The sequence below is a fragment of the Suricata suricatta genome, chromosome 6 (genome assembly GCF_006229205.1).
Source record: "Suricata suricatta isolate VVHF042 chromosome 6, meerkat_22Aug2017_6uvM2_HiC, whole genome shotgun sequence".
Lineage (NCBI taxonomy): Eukaryota > Metazoa > Chordata > Mammalia > Carnivora > Herpestidae > Suricata > Suricata suricatta.
In genome coordinates, this window is record NC_043705.1 from 37,629,609 (window position 1) to 37,648,859 (window position 19,251).

Consider the following 19,251-nt stretch of genomic DNA (forward strand, 5'->3'; position numbering starts at 1 on the left):
AGTTGAACACCTAACCGACTAGCCAGTGGTAGTTCCAGCCTCCCAGGTGTCCTGTTCTTTTAACATATTTAATACAGTATAACAACTAATAAATCATTATAACCTCAGGCCAATTTTATTTTCTTTTAAGTGAGAGTGATTGAAATTCTCCTTTAAGTAATAGGACTTTAATGAATGGAGTGTTTATTTTCTCAAATAATCAGATGTGTAAATTATTCTGAGTCACTATATGTTAAAGTAATTAGTATGCTTTATACACTGGTAAAATTTGGATCTATTTGTCGTATTTAATCATTTTTCCTGTTCCTGGGTTAAGTAGTCTTAGGCAGAAAGATGGCAGAATACATCCGTTCATTGCTTGTTGGCTAAAGGTTATTTGTTGCAATTTATAGTATCTCAGCACACAGAGTAATATATTTGTGCTTGTAAGTCATTTAATGATCTTGCGTTTAAAATAGTTTAGTAATTCCTTTCTTTAGCTTCTTTGGCTTGACTAGTTTTCTACCAAGCATTATAAGAATTGATTCAGTGTTTCCAATTTTGCTATTGTTATAGTATCCTCTTTTTATCTTCTACTTCATATCCTTTGCCCTTAAAATTTTTTTATTTTATTTATTTTTTAATTTTTTTTTAAATACTTGTTCATTTTTGAGAGAAAGACAAGTGTGAGCAGGGGAGGGGCAGAGAGGAGGAGACAGAATCGAAGCAGGCTCCAGGTTCCAAGCTGTCAGCACAGAACCAGGTGATCATGACCCAAGCTGAAGTCAAATGCTTAAATGACTTAGCCACCCAAGTACCCACATTGCCTTTTTTTTAATGTTTTTTTCCTAATTATAGTAATCTCTATACCCAATGTGGGGTTGAACTCATGACCCCCCAGATCAAGAGTTGCATGCTTTTCTAACTGAGCCAGCCAGGTTCGCCTACATCCATTGCTTCTTCATGGTCAGATTTTTTTTTTTAATCTGTTAGTTCAAACAGAATTTGACATAAGACAAGAGCTTGTTCTTTTTGTATACGTGACACGAGCTGAAAACAAACAAAAGAAACTATTCATTATAATATTTGCTTAAATGAAGAGTTGGGTCAGACAGAAAGCATGTGTAATAATATCCAAAAAGACTGGTGAATGTATCATATTCTTAAGCAGTTAAGAGATGCTTTACGTTTCTCCAGTGTAATCAAAAAACATACATTCCAATCTACTGCCCATATTTTCAAAAGAATGTAAAAGTATCACAGTACTTTGAGGAGATGTCATTATTGGTTTTATCAAAATAAAGCTATTTCCATAATTTCTGAAATGATTTAATAAACTTAATGGTTTCTTACAGTATGTAATGTGCTTTTTTTAAAAAGACTATCCAGGCTTTCTGCTTATAGACAGTTGTGTGTTCATTTCAACCTGAATTACATTGTTAATGGCCAAGGAAGATGAAACTTATTTACTCTTTTTTTCACAGCCTTTGGAACTTAAGGAAGAATATACCTCCAGTATTTAATTATTTGTGGACCTTTTTTGGAGAAGTGAAAAGACCCATATTTATCCATTTTCTTCTTTTTTCCACTATAGTAGCTCAAAACGCAAAAAGAATTGTATACTGCTTGCCTGAATGAACCATGCACTCTAAAACTTTAGAAATCATTAGAAGTAGAATACCGTTCAAAAGGTAGTATTACAAATCTGCTTTGGAAAATTGATCTGTTTAGCTCTCTTAATTATATAATACCTTTCAGTGAGCAAATTGCCAACTAAAAGAATCTTTAAAAAACTATTTAGTATTGGTTACCATTGTTGTTCCAAGTTAAATTTTAGGTGACCCTTTATTAGGCTTTCTGTTGATAACATCATTTAAAACTTTTATAACTTGGCTGATCAAATTAAATATATAAAAAGTTGAGAAATACTGATCAACATTTAAGGTTTCCATAATTTTAGTAATGTAATATTGAATATTGAAAAGACAAGGATGTGAAGTAAGTTGCAATTTACTTTGCTCTCTAGGAGGACTTTAACCCACATACTCCATAAGATTTATTCTCCTGCCTCTTTAGCCTCTTTGAACCTGTTTCTTGTTTAAAATTAAGACAGTAAGTTGGTTTTGTTAGGAATATTATGAATTGAAAACTTACTGTTTAAGGTGATTAGTACAGTGATTGGCACATACTTTGTAGATGTGGTCATTTTTAAACTTGGTGAATCTATTCACATACCTACATAGAACAGAATGTGAGTAGTGAGTAGTTTATGACTCAGTAGCACAGTATCTAATAACTCCAATTTGGAAAGTTTTGAAAAAGATAGATTTTCACACCAGCAATTAAATACTTGGCCAGAAAATGATACATCATTACAATTTATTGGCCGACCCACACGAGTCCAAAAAGTGTAACTTTATGAAGGGCCTAAAGGCAGAGAGTTAAACATACTTGACAAACAATAAGAACTACTGTTGGGGTGACTAGGTGACTCAATCGTTTGAGCACCTGACTTTGGCTCAGGTCATGATCTCATGGATTGTGAGTTTGAGCCCTGCATCGGACTTTGTGCTGACGGTCCAAGCCTGGAGCCTTCTTCAGATTCTGTGTCTCCCTCTCTCTCTCTGCCTCTTCCCCGCTTGCACTCTTATCTCTATTTAAAAAATAAATATTAAAAAAAATTATGAACTGTTGTTCCTATTAAGTGGATTTTTTCCCCTTTACTTTCCCAAGTATCAACTGTTTTATCACTTTGTATTGGTCATTTAAAGGAAATAATTTAATACATTTCTATAGTATTCCTTATCAGGGATTAAGTTATTAAGCAGTTTAATTGGTATCTATATAAATTTATTTGAAAAATTAAAACATTGACATATTTTTTTCCTCTTAGGGCTCAGCTGATCCTCTAAATAGTGCTTTCCATTTGACCTACAACATGGTTTTGAATTTACTACGTGTAGAAGAAATTAATCCCGAGTACATGTTGGAAAAATCCTTTTACCAGTTTCAACATTATAGAGCAATTCCAGGAGTAGTAGAGAGTAAGTATAAAAATTATCGTAATAGCCTTTTTAGCTAGTAGAATAATAGCACAGTGACTGCATTATCGGCTGCTAGACCATTGTTTATTTTCTGGGTAGCCATATCTTGGTTTTTACATAAAGTAAGAAATACACTCTGATCTTTATAGCCAACTAGAACATTTTAAAATAAAAGTAAGAAAACCCTGTCAGGGGGTGCCTGGGCAGCCCAGTTGGTTAAGCGTCTGACTTCGGCTCAGATCATGATCTCATGGTTCGTGGGTTCAAGCCCCACGTCGGGCTCTGTGCTGACAGCTAGCTCAGAGCCTGGAGACTGTCTTCAGATTCTGTGTCTCCCTCTTTGTCTGACCCTCCCCTGGTCATGCGGTCTCTCCCTCTCTCTCAAAAATAAATAAAATATAAAAAATATATTTAAAAAAAAAGAAAGCCCTGTCAGGATACCTTTCTATAGTTGGTTCAAATTTAGTAAGTTTAGGGGCGCCTGGGTGGCTCAGTCGGTTAAGCCTCCGACTTCGGCTCAGGTCAGATCTCACGTTTGTGGGTTCGAGCCCCACATCATGCTCTGTGCTGACAGCTAGCTCAGGTCCTGGAGCCTGCTTCCGGTTCTGTTTCCTTCTCTCTCTGCCCCTCCCCCTCTCATGCTCTGTGTCTCTTTGTATCAAAATAAATAAAACATTAAAAAAAAGAGTTAAAAAAAATTTAGTAAGTTTAGTGTTATAGACATAGTACATCATAGCTCATGTTCATGAATAATGAAACAACAAAAAGCCTCGTATATTAAAATTTGATCTGTAAGAAGCATGTATATATTAGCCTTGCCCTTGTACTGTTTGCTCATTATAAAAGAGTGCCATGGCATAAGTTTATAAATGATTGAGGAAACATTTATAAGGAAGTTTAATACTTCAACTTGAATTTGAGTTGAACCTTTTTAGAATTTCTAGAACCTATTATGATAATGCTTTCTGAAGTTCAGAAAGTAAGTGTTCTGTGGTAACTCTGTTCAAGTAGAATCGTGCATTGATTCTTAGAGGATATTTTTTTGGCCGAACATTTAGAGCTGATTAAAATCTAAAACAGGCAAAGATCTAAAATCTAATACAGGTTTGCCTGTATTTTGGGTAGATCTTAAGAAAAAATAATACATAGTTGTTATATAGGAAAAAAACAAAAAATTGAGCAGAAGATAGAGAGGAAAGTTAAAATCACTTGTTACTTCTCCCACAGAGCCAGCCACAAACTTCTTCCAACTTTTTTTTCCAACTTTTTTTTCCAACTTTTTTCTTTCTCCTACAAATTCTTTCTTTAAAGGTGGAATTAAATACATTAGTTCTTCCTTATCCACAGTTATCTGTTCCAGGATTCCTACTGGATACCTAAAACCACAGATAGTTGTAACAATATATTAAAGGTTACATGAATGTGGTCTCTTTCTCTCAAAATGTTTTTTACTTTTATTCATTTTTTATTTTTTATTTTTGAGAGACAGAGAGAGAGGGAGACACAGAATCCGAAGCAGGCTCCAGGCTCCAAACTAGCTGTTAACACAGAGCTCAATGAGGGGCTCGAACCCATGAACCAACTGTGAGATCATGACCTGAGCTGAACTGACACTTAACTGACTGAGTCACCCAGGCGCCCCTCAAAATGTTTTATTATACTGTACACACCTTTTTTGTGGTGATAAAATGCCTACCTGGTAAGGTGAAATGAGGTAAATGACCTAGGCATTGTGATGTTGTGTTAGGCTACTCTTGACCTTCTGATCATATTTAGATCATAGTTTTAGAAAGCATTTGAAAACAAGTAACTGAAACCATAGAAAGCAAAACTGGATAAGGGGGAGGACGACTGTGTACAGTTTTTATAAAAGTAACAATAGTACTTAAATTTAGTATCTTTTGTTAAATACTTACCTTATGCCTACCTTTGTGTTAATACTTTAGATTCATTATTAGCTCAGTGATGCTAGCTTTTTAAAATTTAATTTCCAGTATCCTTTGAAAGTATGATTTTTGTGACTCCATCATATTTCCATTTTATAAATGTGCTATGATACACTTAACAATAAAGGCAAATTTGAGATACTTTTCCATCAGTCAATTTTTATGTAGCCAAAATTAAATGAATTTTAAGAATGTGCCTTAAAGGTAAAAGACTTAGAACATCCAAGTGTGTTAGGTTATTTTTTCTTTTTCTTTACCTTTACGTAAAGGTATGATAGATCATAGTGATTTCTTCTTACATTAGTATTTCACGTGTTAAGAGTGGCTTCTTCATTACAAACTATAAAGCTTGAAGGAGCTTTGGAATTATTTTGCAGATTTTTTTTTAAGGCCTAACACTCCCTTCTCCCTGAATTCCCATATCCTCATTGCTGAGTTCCATGGCTTCCCCTTCAGATTCTGATTAGACTTTATCAGCCATGTAGAGAACAGTCTATGGCCGATCCCTGGAAGATTGTGTACCCTGTTCCCAGCAGACCCAGTTGCTGGCCACAAACAAAGCAAATCTGGCTTTGGGTGATACCATTTCATGTCCTTAGGCAGAGACACTGAGTTAATAACTTTCCAAATACTGTCTTACAATATGAATGTCATTGTAAAACCGTATTTGTCACTAGACAGTGAAACCTGTTTCTAGACAGGTTTGGTGCACTTTGATTTGGGGGGAAGTAGGGCAGGGCATATATCTGGGAAGAAGTTTGGGAACTGGGGAAAAACTAGTCAAAAAATAAGTGGAATCTTGATGAGCTGCCCAAATTTGAGACACATTTTTAGCGAGGTTTGACGAGGTACACAGTACAAGAGGTGGACACATATAGAAGGTATAAGGAAATTACAAATTATAGTTAGAGGTCACAAGTGCCCAAAGTCTGTTCTGAATTTTTATGAGGCGGATTTGCCTGCAAATGTAATGGTTGTGATTGCAAGACCAAATTTTACTGAACATGCTGCAATTCAGGCTCCAGGATAACTCATAGCTCCTAGTGGATTGGATATAGTTGGGAGCAGCACAAACTGGATCCAGGAAAACATTGTCTTACTTGCTGCCTGCTCTCCTCCACATCAGCCATCAGCCATTCCTAGAGAGAGGTGATGGGTCTGTTTGCTTGATGCTGGCACCAACTTGAGAAATGTCCCAACACGTACAGCAAGTAGCTGCTGAATACTGTAGAGCACATGACTGGCAGTCCACTTGCATCTATGGTGGTGCTCCTCAGGGACCACAAATTTGTGATTTGGAGAGAGTCTGTATTGCATCCCCTTGAAGATTGATTGGTTTTGCCACACTCTTAAGTCAATCTGAGAAGAACCACCTACTTTTCTTGATGAAGTAGATAGAATGCTTGATAGGGGCTTTGAGCCCCAAATAAGGAAGATTGTAGATCAGATAGGACCTGATAGGCAAACCCTAATGTGGAGTGTGACTTGGCCACAAGAAGTAAGACAGCTTGCTGAAAGTTTTCTTAAAGAACTTCGTTCATATAAACATTAATGTGCTAGAACTGAGTGCAAACCATAGTTCTTCATATTGTAAATGTGTGTCCTAATACAGAAAAGATGAAAAACTTACTCATCTCATGGAAGAGATCATGAGAGAGGAGGACAATAAGACCATTTTTGTTGTTGTTGAAACCAAAAAAAGATGTGATGAGCTTACTAGGTAAATGAGAAATGGGTGTTCCACTGTGGGGAGGTGGGTCAGCAGGAGTGTGGCTGGGTTCTAAATGAATTCAGACATGGAAAAGCTCCTATTTTGATTGCTACAGATGTGACCTCCAGAGGAGTAGATGTGGAAGATGTGAAATTTGGCATCAGATATGACCACTCTAACTCCTCAGCGGAGTTCATTAAATTGGAAGAAATGCTGTCAGTACTAAAACAAGCACAGCATACACTTTTTTTTTTTTAACAACTAATAACATAAAGCAAGTGAGTGGCCTTATGTCTGTGCTATCTCAAGCTAGTCAAGAGCACTTATTCCCATGTTGCTTCAGTTGTTTGAAGATAGGGGTTCCGGTTGTTCCACGGGTAGAGGAGGCATGAACGATGACCAATGGGCCAGAAATTTACTGGGCAAAAGGTGTGGATTTAAAACCTTTAGAGATAAGTAAAATTAGGACAGGGGTTACTCTAGTCTGCGTAAGAGATTTTGGGGAAGAAACTCAAAGTGGTGTGTACAGTGCTGCAGTGTATACCGCTGGGAGCTTGGAAGTAATTTTGTGTCTGCTGGTTTACAGACCAGTTTTAGGACTGGTAATCCATTGGGCTCTTACCAGAATGGTTATGGTAACACTTAGCAGTGTGGAAGTAATGTTCCAAATAAGGCACAATGTAATGAACCAAAGGGCATATGCATATCCTTCTACTGTGGCTGTGCCTATGATTGGTTATCCAATGCCAACAGATTATTCTCAGTAGCACTTTAGGAGTATCTGTAAATGTCTTTTGCATAATTATTCTTTCTATTGTATGTTATCAGACAAGATAGCTTTTTGAAACTGTTTGTTTCTTTATTTTGGGGGAGAGAGAGCACATATGCACACTTGAGTGGGGAAGGGGCAGAAAGAGTGAATCTCAAGCAGACTGTGCTCACAGCTCAGCCTAACATGGGGCTCAGTCTCCTGAAATATGAGATCGTGACCTGAGCTGAAATCCAGAGTCAGGTACTTAAGGGACTGAGCCACCTAGATGTCCCAGACAAGATAAGTGAAAAATAATGGAAGTGCAGATATGACTGCAGTGTAACAGTAATTATGGTGTACATTTTCACTACTTAAGTTGGGTATTTCTCTACATTCCTTGTTTTAGTACTAGAAAATGCAAGTATTGTTTTCATAAAAGTAAATTTACAGTAATTAGAAATTTAAAAAAATGAAGGCAACACACTACCTTCCAATAAAAATATTTAAAGACTGGAAAAAAAGAATTAAGGCCTAAGAAAAAATAAAGGCCCAGGGAAGTTTAAGTCAGTATCTATTGTTATACATTTGTTTGGTGGCTGAATTAGGATTAGACTCTTGTACTGCTAAGCCAAGCTGTTTTTATTAAGTCATACGTCATTCTTTTTCTTAACGTGGTGAGAACAGATTTGGTAACTTCTCTGACTGAAAAAAACAAGGATTAATAAAAGATGATTAAAGAAAATGACCTGGCTGGGGTTTTTTTGTTTTTGCTTTTTCAAAAACTTTTTTTTTTATTTTTCTCATTTTTGAGTGAGAGAGAGAGTGCGCGAGCCAGTGGGGAAGGGGCAGAGAGAGAGAGAGACAGAATCCGAAGCAGGTTGTAGGTCCTGAGCTGTCAGCACAGAGCCTGATGTGGTGCTCAAACTCACGAACTATGAGATCACCACCTGAACTGAAGTCGGATACCCAACCGACTAAGTCACCTAGGACCCCCGAGCTGGCTGGTTTTAAGACTTTACTTAAGTACCACAAGCAAAACTTGAATTTTTAAAATCCACCTTATAAAATTAATGGCAAATGTATGTAATTTCAGAGTATATTTTTTATTTTCTTGTTAAGTATTTGATGCCATTTTTCTTGGTCAATACCTATAACCTTAGCAAAGAGAAATAATGATTCTTTTGTCAAGGAAGCATATTTTTAAAGGGGTTATAAATCTCTTTCTCCTGCAAAATAATTATATATGATAATACAATAAAATGCAGTATAAGTATCAAGATTTACGGACATTGTGGATTTGGATGTGAATTAAAGAAGTATTTTAATCATATTAGGACATTGATTAATTTTGCTTCATAGGTATAAATTTCCAGTGCTGTCTTTGAAATACATATAGGTTGCATGCCAGCTTAATATTTTAAATAAAAAGAATTAAACTTTAAAATATTCCTTCTGAGCGGTTAGCTCTAGGTCATTCATGAATAGGATAATTAAATACACATACACACAGCCAGTGGTTAGACTGGTTTAGTGACTGAATAACCAAGAGAAATAGCCTGCACATTGGTGTACCAACCTTTGATCTTTTTTTAATAAAAATAACTGTATTCTAACAGTTAAATTATTTTTTAAATTTCATTTTATATTATTCTTTTATAATTCCTTAGGAAATATCCCAGATATTGTTGGAAATAGTGAGAACTAAATATTTTTTATTTATTTAAATGCCTTTTTATGACTTCTCGCTTGATTCAGATTGTTAAATATGATTTTGACAGAGTCTCGGCTACCTACTCCGTGAACTTAAGTATTACCGTCATATCTCAGTTCCCTGTCCTCTGTCTCTCTGACCCCCAGCTGCTATTTTCAGGGTGGTTCTGACTGACTTACCTTTTAAAAGGATTGTGAATAACCTAATCTCCCAACTCCTGGTATTGCTACTATACACTGGATTCTTCCTATACTTGAATTATTCTTTCCCTGCCTTCCCTACCTATGTTTTTAAAGGGGAAAGACCTGATTTTTTCCTAACCTTTTGAGTCTAATAAAAAGATTAAAGTATTGAATAGGACAATTGAACATGAAAGAGGTAGAAATTTAAGCAGAGAGAATTGATGACAGAATTGTACCACCTTTACTACAATCTGCAGGACTGAGTGATATGATCCAAGAGTCATGTTAGTGTAGGAGAAGATGGTTTGAGGTGATAAAGGCTATGCAGTGTACTTTAAAAATGCATAATACATCTTAAATGCAGTTTATTCTCATTTTCTGTTATTACTAGGAAGAGTATAATTCCTTTTGCTATTGATACTGCTAGAATCTTTTTAAGAGAGCTGGATTTCATTTCACCATATTAAATATATCCAAATGAAAATGTAGACTATTGTCTTTGGAAGTATAGAATTAATCTTTATTTTATACTTCTAGTAGTTTGCACTTAGATGACTGGCAAACATGAGATGTTTTTTATATTGATTTACTGAATCCACATTAGATTTTCCAGTGGGCTATAGAGAAAAACTTACAGGATTTCACTGTTCTTATACTGAGAAGGAAAATGCTGTTAATTTTAATCTTTTGTTTAGTGTCATTAATAGATAAGGCTGTGGTTAATAGCACAAGCTGTGAAGTTAAACATGGGTTTGATTCAAGACTATCTGAGCCTTAAGTTTCCTCATCTCAGCCACTTGGATAATATCTAATTTATCCAATTCCTGAGAATTAAATGAGAGAATTTATGTTAACTGCTCATTTAATAGTTGTTTTAATTACTTAGCGTTGCTATACAGATCATTTAAGCCATTTAAGCTTTAACCTTTTAGAAAATTTGCTCAGTACCGGGAATAGCAGCAGTCTATTTCCCAGTCACTCCCAGGTCTGTGTTTGTGCACATATTAAAAGATATTAATTAATATAATTTTGGAACCACCACCTTACCTCTCCCTCCAAAGGAGTAAATTGGTTGCTAACTGTCCTAAGAGTTTATGAGAGTGTCTCATAGGCTATTTCCTAAGATACTGAGGCTTTCCTACGGTGCTACACTGCAGTAAAACCAGATATTTTACTCAGGTTCCTCTACTCTTTCATAGATTGCACTTATGGAGTTCTTTGTGGCTGTAGTTAGAATCCTAGATACAAAATGTATGTGACTTCTTAAAATGTCTCAGACTTTTGACTCTTCGGTTAAGTGGTCTGAGCACAGAAGTGATTTGGAGTGGAGGATGAGGAACAATATTTAAGCATCTGTTATCTCCATAAACACATCCTGACACTGCCTAGTGTTTCACTGATTCCTGCCAAACATTGTTACTTTGTAACTTTAGATGGGGCAGCAGGATTAACATTTCTGTGTAGTTTTCCTTAAAAAAAATTTCTTTTATGTTTATCATTTTTGAGAGGGAGAGAGGGAACGTGACAGTAGGAGGGACAGAGAGAGAGAGGGAGAGAGAAAGAGAGAATATCCCAAGCAGGCTCTGTACTACTAAGCAGAGCCTGACATGAGGCTTGAACTCACAATGTGAGATCATGACCTGAGCTGAAATCAAGAATTGGACGCTTAACTAACTGAGCCACCTAGGTGCCCCTCTTACAAAACTTCTTATTAACTTTAGTTTGTCAAATATTCTTTTATAGTTTTTCATTGTTTCTTTAATAATGCTTTTTGCCATAATATGTGTTAAGAATAGACTTCTAATCTTTAATGAATGTAGTACAGTTCCTATAAGAAGTCATGCAGTTTATTTAAAAATAACCAAGATGATGTATTATACCTAAGGGAACACAACAGACCAGAAATTTGAGGGAAGAGTTAGTGAGAATGTTGAAGATGATAATAAAAATAATAATGAAACTTGTAATATCCTCCTTGAGTGTTTACTATGTGCTATATTTTTAGCTAATCAGATTAGGTTCTTAGCTAAGTTCTGTCCATATCTTTTGTCAGTTAATCTCTAATTATAGTCTTGTGGAGAATGGGTGCTCTTGTTATCTTCACTTTGTGGATAAAGCAACTAAAACCCACAGATTGCATGGAGAGTTTGATCAGTGGAATAGAATTGAGAGTCTAGATATAAATCCATACACCTATAGTCAGTTGATATTCAGCACATGCTCTTGGGGCAATATACCCATATGTAAAAGAATGAAATTAGAACCTTACCACATACAAAAATTAACTACAGTTAAATGAAAATCCTAAAAGAAGAGCTGAAACCATAAAACTCTTAGAAGAAAACAGATAAAATCCCCATAACCTTGAATTTGACAGTCATTTCTTACATAAGACAGTGAAAGCAGAAGCAACAAAAGGAAAAGTAAATAAATTTTTTATTTCATCAAAATTGAAAACGTTTATGCTTCCATAGACCCTCCAACAGTAAATTAAAAAGAAAGTCCGCAAAATGGGAGAAACTAATTGGCTAATCCCATATCTCATAAGGGTCTAGTATCCAGAATATGTAAAGAACTCTATAACTCAAAACAAAAAGATAAATTATGTAATTTTTAAATGGACAGAGTATTTAAATAGACATTTTTCCACAAAGAAGACAAACTTTTAGCCAACAAGCACATGGAAAGAAGCTCACCATCATTAGTTATTAGGGAAGTGCCAATCATAACCACATAGAGATGCCACTTCACCCTCACTAGGATAGGTTTTTTTTTTTTTAAGGTAATTAACAAAATGGTGTGGTGATTCTGGAAAACAGTTCAACACTTCCTCAGCAAATTAATAGAGAATTATCATAAGATCCAACAATTCTACTCCTGGGTATATAACCAAAAAAAAGAAAAATATTTTCAAACAAAAACTTGTGCATGAATGCTCATAACACTATTCACAGTAACCAAAAGGAGAAAATAATTCAAATGTCCATCAGCTGGTAAACATCAATAAAATGGTATACTCATATAGTGGAATAATATACAGCCATAGAAAGGAATGAAGTACTGATAACATGCTGTGCTGCAGTGCGGATGATAATTGAAAACATGCTGAATGAGAGGCCAAACACAAAAGGCCACAAAGAATGTGATCACATGTATATGAAATAGCCAGAATCCATACACATAGAAAGCAGACAGAAAAATTGTTGGGAGCTAAGGGAAGGAGGGAATGAGGAGTGTTTGCTTAATGAGTATGGAGTTTCTATTTGGAGCAGTGAAAATATTCTAGAACTGGGTGGTGGTGATAGTTGCATACGTTGTGAATGTACGGAATGTATTAATGGTGGGTTTTATGGTTTGTGTATTTTACCCCAGTTGAAATAGCGTTTGTTCACAGTGGTCTGGAGGTGTAATCAAATGAGTGAGGAAGGGAGGTCAGCACTAGGTGCAAGAATTGGAGCAGGGCATGGTATCACAGATGGTTAGATTAACTAAGAGGAAAGGGATGGGTTTCAGCTACTGACTGAGTCAAGTGAGAACTATAGTTGAATTGTCTGTCCTCAGTTTTAGCAACCTAGACCCTGGTGGCGGTAAAAGTCTGATGTCATTAGCAAACTGGATTCTTGCTGAAAGTGAAAGCAGCATATTAATTAAAAGGTCCAAAATAGTTCTATCCAGTGGGACTTAATACAGCAGCAGAAATTTCTATATCTGTGCTATTCAGATAGAGAAGTCAGTAACCACATAAGGCAGCTGAGTATTTGAAATGGGGCTAGTGCTTTTGAGAAACTAAATATTTAATTATTAAATTAACTTGAATTTAAATAGCCACATATGGCTAGCTTCTGCTGGCGATATATTGGAAAAAGCTGACATAGTACGTTTCTGATACAGAAAGTTTTACAGAACTTGCTGTTATTGAGCAGGATAGGTCTACTATAGGTAACCCGCTTCCCACATCCATAGGAGAGAAACAGCTCATCACATGTCATCGCTACCAATTCAGACTTGCTTTGAGGATTCACAGTTTGAGAATTGAGGAACTTTAATTTAGAATCTTACTGTAGAAAGCTGAAAATACACAGGATTACTTAACAGTTGTCAATGCAGGCTTTCTTTCCTACATTTGTAGTAGAAAAACAGATGTATCTCTATAATTTATATAAAGTATATTTTGTTTAATATTTTTTATATGTTTTATTTACAGAGGTAAAGAATTCAGAAGAACAGTATAATAAAATAGTAATACCAAATGAGGAAAGTGTTGTCATCTATTATAAGATTAGACAGCAGCTTGCCAAACTGGGTAAAGAAATTGAAGAATATATTCACAAACCAAAATATTGCTTACCATTTCTACAGCCAGGTCGTTTGGTAAAGGTATGTCATTTTTTAAGAAATTATTTGGATGTTTCAGTATTTGATATTTTTTGGACAAAGATTTTAATTTTTTTTCTTGTAGAAATGCTTCCTGCTATAAGACTTGATCTATATTAATTATATTTTTATGCATTTCACATGGGATTGATTGGGGTTGGGTCATGGGTGAAGCCCTTTTAATCTATACTGATTTTCATTTTGGGGGATATAAATTGAAATAGACATTTTTGGAAATAACATATAATATATTTCTAGTAATCAAAAAACCAAAGTAGTTTTATAGGTAAAGTCTTGGTTGAATTCATTAGCTATAAAGTATAGAAAGATTTCAGATATTTTCAGAACATATGCATCATACCATTTTAAAAATTTGGCAATTGAGAGATTCCTATTTTGCTGTTTTAGAGGCCTATGAAATTTGGTGATGATTTCTTTCCTTAGGGTCAGTATCGTTTTACTTACATTTAACAGTGATCTTTCAAAAAATATTTTACCAGGAAAACTCAGTTTTATTAGTCTAAAATTTATTTGACATAAATGTTCTTGTTTACTTGCTTCCCTTTCTCTTTAGGTAAAGAATGAAGGAGATGATTTTGGCTGGGGAGTAGTGGTAAATTTCTCCAAAAAATCAAATGTTAAGGTAAATCATTTCCCTGAAGGTAGAATTATATATAAATTTTTAACGAAGTGTTTTCAGAATCATGAAATAGATCAAAGTAGAGAATAGCGTTACCTTAAGAGAAGCTGTATTAAATCCTGACATAAGAACTAAGGTTTTGAATTATTTTAAATTTTGTCCTTAAAGTGCTATGATTATTTTCCTAACAACAGCAGATTTTAATTTCATTATAGTTTACATGTTTTCTCTGAATTTATCAGTACTTTTTATAATTTTACTCTTTAAATTGAATATTAGAAAAAATTACCTTCTGACACTGAAAATTAGAATTTTGATTTAGGTGTATAATAGAGAGTTGAAGAAAAAAAGGCATTAGAACAGCTAGTCAGTTTTATTTATTCTCTGTAAAGGAAGATAATAATAAAGTTTGCTTAGGTCATTATTTATATAAATATTTTGAAAAGATTATATATAAAATCAAGGAAGATTTTGTTAACTTGTTAGATGAGTGACTATCTTAAAATTAAGTTAGCCATTCTGTCTGTTACATTTTCTTAGTCTGCCAGTATGTGATCTCAGGCAGGACTTTTTGTCTCCATGTATATTTTTCCTTATCTTTAAAAATGAATTGTTTTCATAATATGGTATCCGCATTCTCATATGGTTGACCATTTATGATTTTGTTGGCATAAACTTCTTTGTCCCACCTGTGTATAGAGCATGTAGGAATTAAGCTTTCAAATTGGAAGTTACTCCTGAAATAGGTAAATGAATTTAGAGATACTGAAGCTATTTGTTGTGGAGAAACAATTAACTTCCTAGGTTTGTGATAGGTATTTTTGTGAATGATTGATCTGTGATTAATCCCACTGAAGAATTTCTTAAGGATAGTTTGTTTTTACCATTCTGATAAATTACCATCTTCATTAGTAATTATAAGATTTGTTTTTTAAGTATTGTCACATTTGGATCCCAGTTTAATAAGCATTCATTGACCACACACAAAGTCTCTGTGCTTAGGTATTTTTGTGAACAGCAGAAAGCAGATCATGAAAATAAAAGGAGAATAGTATAAGTACTTTAGTAAAGATATAAGTAAAATACATTTGTAACACAGAGGAGGAAGAAATTATGTCTGAGCTATTAGAGGTGATGTCTGATTAGGAAGATAATTTAAACTTTTAAAGGAACCTTTAATAAAGAGTACTATTCATTTAATGGATATTTACTGCTAGAGGAGCAGCAATATGCAGCAGGCCAAGAACATTTCAGGTCAAGAGTAAAGTTTTTAAAAGTAGTGAAGTTGGGGCGCCTGGGTGGCTCAGTCGGTTAAGCCTCCAACTTTGGCACAGGTCATGATCTTGTGTTCGTGGGTTCGAGCCCGGTGTCGAGCTCTGTGCTGACAGCTCAGAGCCTAGAGCCTGCTTCAGATTCTGTGTCTCCCTCTCTCCCTGCCCCTCCCTGCTCATGCTCTGTCTCTCTCTGTCTCAAAAATAAATAAAACATTAAAAATAAATATATAAATAAAAGTATTGAAGTTAATCATGGAAAATAGTTAAAATACACATTTGAGTATATTGGGTCTCAATCTAAAGATGTGAAACAATAGTAGAACACATGTTTGAAGATTAGTTGGTTGGCTGATTGGTTTGCTTGGGGTTTAGTTTGGTTGTTGGCTTTTTTAATCTGTTTATTTTTGAGGGAGGGATTGATGTGATCAGAAGTTACTGTGTTTGAGGGAGGGATTGAAGTGATCAGAAGTTACAGTGTTTGAGGGAGGGATTGAAGTGATCAGAAGTTACAGTGTTTGCAGGATATTGGAAGAGAGAGCATAGTAGATGCAAGTTTGTCAATTGAGGAGACTCTTACTCTTTTGGGAGTGAGTCAGGAGGATGGTAATAGAAGGGTTCATGTGGAGGAGGCTGAGCATCTAGAATGGACAGTCTTGTGTGGGAAGTTGGGGGAAGTGATGGTAAGGTTTCAAAAAAAGTTGGCTTTATTGAGTCTAACTGTATTAAACTGAATAAAGTTTGCCTCTCTCATTCCTTCCTCCTCCCTTTTAAAAATACACAATGAAGTGAAGCTTGGAATTTTAACCTTGACAAAGATTGCATTGGTATCTTTTTATTCAAGTGGTGACTAAATCTGACCTAATTAGAGCCTTTTATATTTTCTATTTCACTACCTTTAGCCATGAGAAAACTCTTAACTGCTTGCCTACCTCTTTTCCTTTCCATATACACACACTCGCATTATTTTCTTTAGGAATAATTATTAGCAACAAAGATATGATTTTCCTTGAGAAGCATTTTAAAGGATGGTAGTCTTTAAACTCCTGACCGCTGTTAAGTTCTGTTTTTTGTATATAATGGAAACTGTGGCAGTAAATGAATGCTAAATGTTGTGGTTCCATTCATACTTATATAACCCATGATGGAAAAGCTGTTGCCAGTTTATTCATTTCATAATTTGTATTTAAGGGAATTTCAGGGCAGAATATTTTTACCTACAGAGTACTTAATTGCTATATATTTTTTTCACTATAGGGTTTATATTTTGTGTTTCTTTTTTCAGCAGTCTTACTGAGATGATATTTACATACTACTCTGTTGATTCAGTGACTTTTAGCATTTTCACCACAATTTCAGAAGATTTTCATCACCTCAGGAGGAAAAGGAAACTTAAGTCATTTCACCCTTTTCTTTCCATACCCTTAGTTCTAAGCAACTACTAATCTGTTCTCTATAGATTTGCCTATTCTGAAAATTTCATAAAATTGAATCATGATGTGGTATGTGATCTTCTGTGTCTGGCTTAGCATAATGTTTTCAGGGTTCAAGCATGTTGTATACATCAGCATTTCATTTCTTTTTATGATTGAATAGCATTTCATTGAACAGATATACTATATTTATCTTCGTACTGTTTTTACCTTTGGGCTTTTATTAATAATGTGCCTGTAAACATCTATGTCTGAGTTTTTGTGTGGACATATGTTTTCATTTCTCTTGGGAGTGAAATTGCTGAGTTCTGTGGATAACGTATGACCATTTAAAGAACTGCCAGGTTGTTTTCTAAAGTGGCTACACCACTTCAGGTTCCCAGTAGCAATGTATGAGAGTTTTGATTTTTTCACATCTTCACCAACCCTTAATATCTGACTTTTTGATTACTTTTGGTGTAGAGTAGTATCTCATTGTAGCTTGATTTGTATTTCCATGATGACTGATATTGTCAAGAATCTTTTTATATGTTTTTAAAAATTATTTATTTATATATTTATTTTTAATGTTTGTTTATTTTTGAGAGAGAGAGAGAGAGAGAGAGAGAGAGAGAGAGAGAGAGAGCAAGCAGGGGAGTGGCAGAGATGGAGAGAGACACAAGATCTGAAGCAGGTTCCAGGCTCTGAGCTGTCAGCACAGAGCCTGACTGGGGCTCTAAGCCAAGACCGGGGCTCGAAGCCATGACCTCTGAGATCATGAACTGAACCGAAGTCGGATGCTCAGCCAGCTGAGCCCCCCAGGTGCCCCTCTTTTTAGGTGCTTTTGGGCCATTTTGTATATTCTTCGGAGAAGTCACTTCAGCTCTTTTTCTCATATTGAAATTGAATTTTCATTTTATTACTATGTTATGAGTTCTTTATGATACTTAATTTCTAAATATCTCCCATTTTCTGTCATGTCTTCACTTTCTTGATAGTGTCCTTTGAAGCACAAAAAGATTTTTAGTTTTGATATAATCCATGTACTCTTTTCTGTTCTTCTTGTTACTCATGGTTTTGATGTTCTGTATAAGAAACTATTGCCAGGGCACCGGGGTGGCTCAGTTAAGTGTCCGACTTAGGTCCAGGTTATGACCTTACTGTTCATGAATTTAAGTCCCACATAGGGCTCTGCTGTCAGCACAGCTTGCATCAGATCCTCTGTTCTAAGAATTTTATTGTTTTAGCTCTTATATTTAGGCTCTTGATCCATTTTTAGTTAATTTTTGTATGTGCTGTAAGGTAAAAATCCAGCTTAATTCTTGTCCTAACCCTGGTTGTCAGGAAATTCTTTCCTCTTTATATGATCTTGTCATTCTTATCAAATATTAGATGATCATAGACATAGATTTATTTCTGGACTCTCAGTTCCGTTCCATTGGCCTCTGTGTCTATCCCAATCCAGTAAGTACCATGTTGTCCTAACTTACCACATCTTTGTAGTTAAGTTCAAAAAAGTAGACTTAGGAGTTCTCCAACTTTGTTCTTCTTTTCCAAGATTTTTTTTGGCTATTTTGGGATCCTTAAAATTCCATATAAATTTGATTACCTGCTTGCCAGTTTTTTACAAAGAAGTTAGCTAGGTTTCTCAGAGGTCTTGCACTGAATCTATAGATCAGTTTGAGAATATTGCTGTCCTAACATAATTAAGTCTTCCCCTCGTGAACATAGCATGTTTTCCCTCTTATTTGGATATTCTTAATTAGTAATATATTTTTTCCCAAGTATAAAAGATTATGAATGCATTTGAGTTCTTTTTGTTTGTTTTTTGGCCTGGGTAAAACCTTGAGTACAATATTAATAGACGTGAGAGCAGATATATTTATCTTTTTCCTAAGTTAAGAGAAAAATGTCCAGGGTTTATCCATTAAGAATGATGTTAGCTTTGGGTTTTGGTAAGTGTCCTTTAACAAGTTCAGGAAGTTTCTTTCTGTTTCTAGTTTGTTGAGTGTGTTTGTCATGAAAGATTGTTGTATTTTGTTAAATGCATTTTACATACCTATTTAGATAATCATGTGGTTATTTTTTATTCTATCTTGTATTTATTATGTTAACAGTATATTAGATTAATTGATTTTCACATGTTAAACCATTTTTGGATTCCTGGGTAAATCCTGCCGGGGGGATTTTATTTATTTATATATATATATATATATATATATATATATAT

At 34.9% G+C, this 19,251-nt stretch overlaps 1 protein-coding gene and 1 pseudogene across 1 annotated transcript in view; both read left to right on the forward strand.

Moving 5' to 3' along the window:
• MTREX (Mtr4 exosome RNA helicase) overlaps window positions 1-19,251 on the forward strand; it is a 109,273-nt gene that overhangs the window by 39,136 nt on the left and 50,886 nt on the right. The window contains exons 16-18 of the mRNA XM_029942242.1: window positions 2,873-3,023; window positions 13,529-13,701; window positions 14,273-14,341. Of these exons, the coding sequence (XP_029798102.1) occupies window positions 2,873-3,023; window positions 13,529-13,701; window positions 14,273-14,341 (393 nt within the window). The remainder of the gene's footprint in view (window positions 1-2,872; window positions 3,024-13,528; window positions 13,702-14,272; window positions 14,342-19,251) is intronic.
• Window positions 3,982-7,447, forward strand: LOC115293996 (annotated as a pseudogene).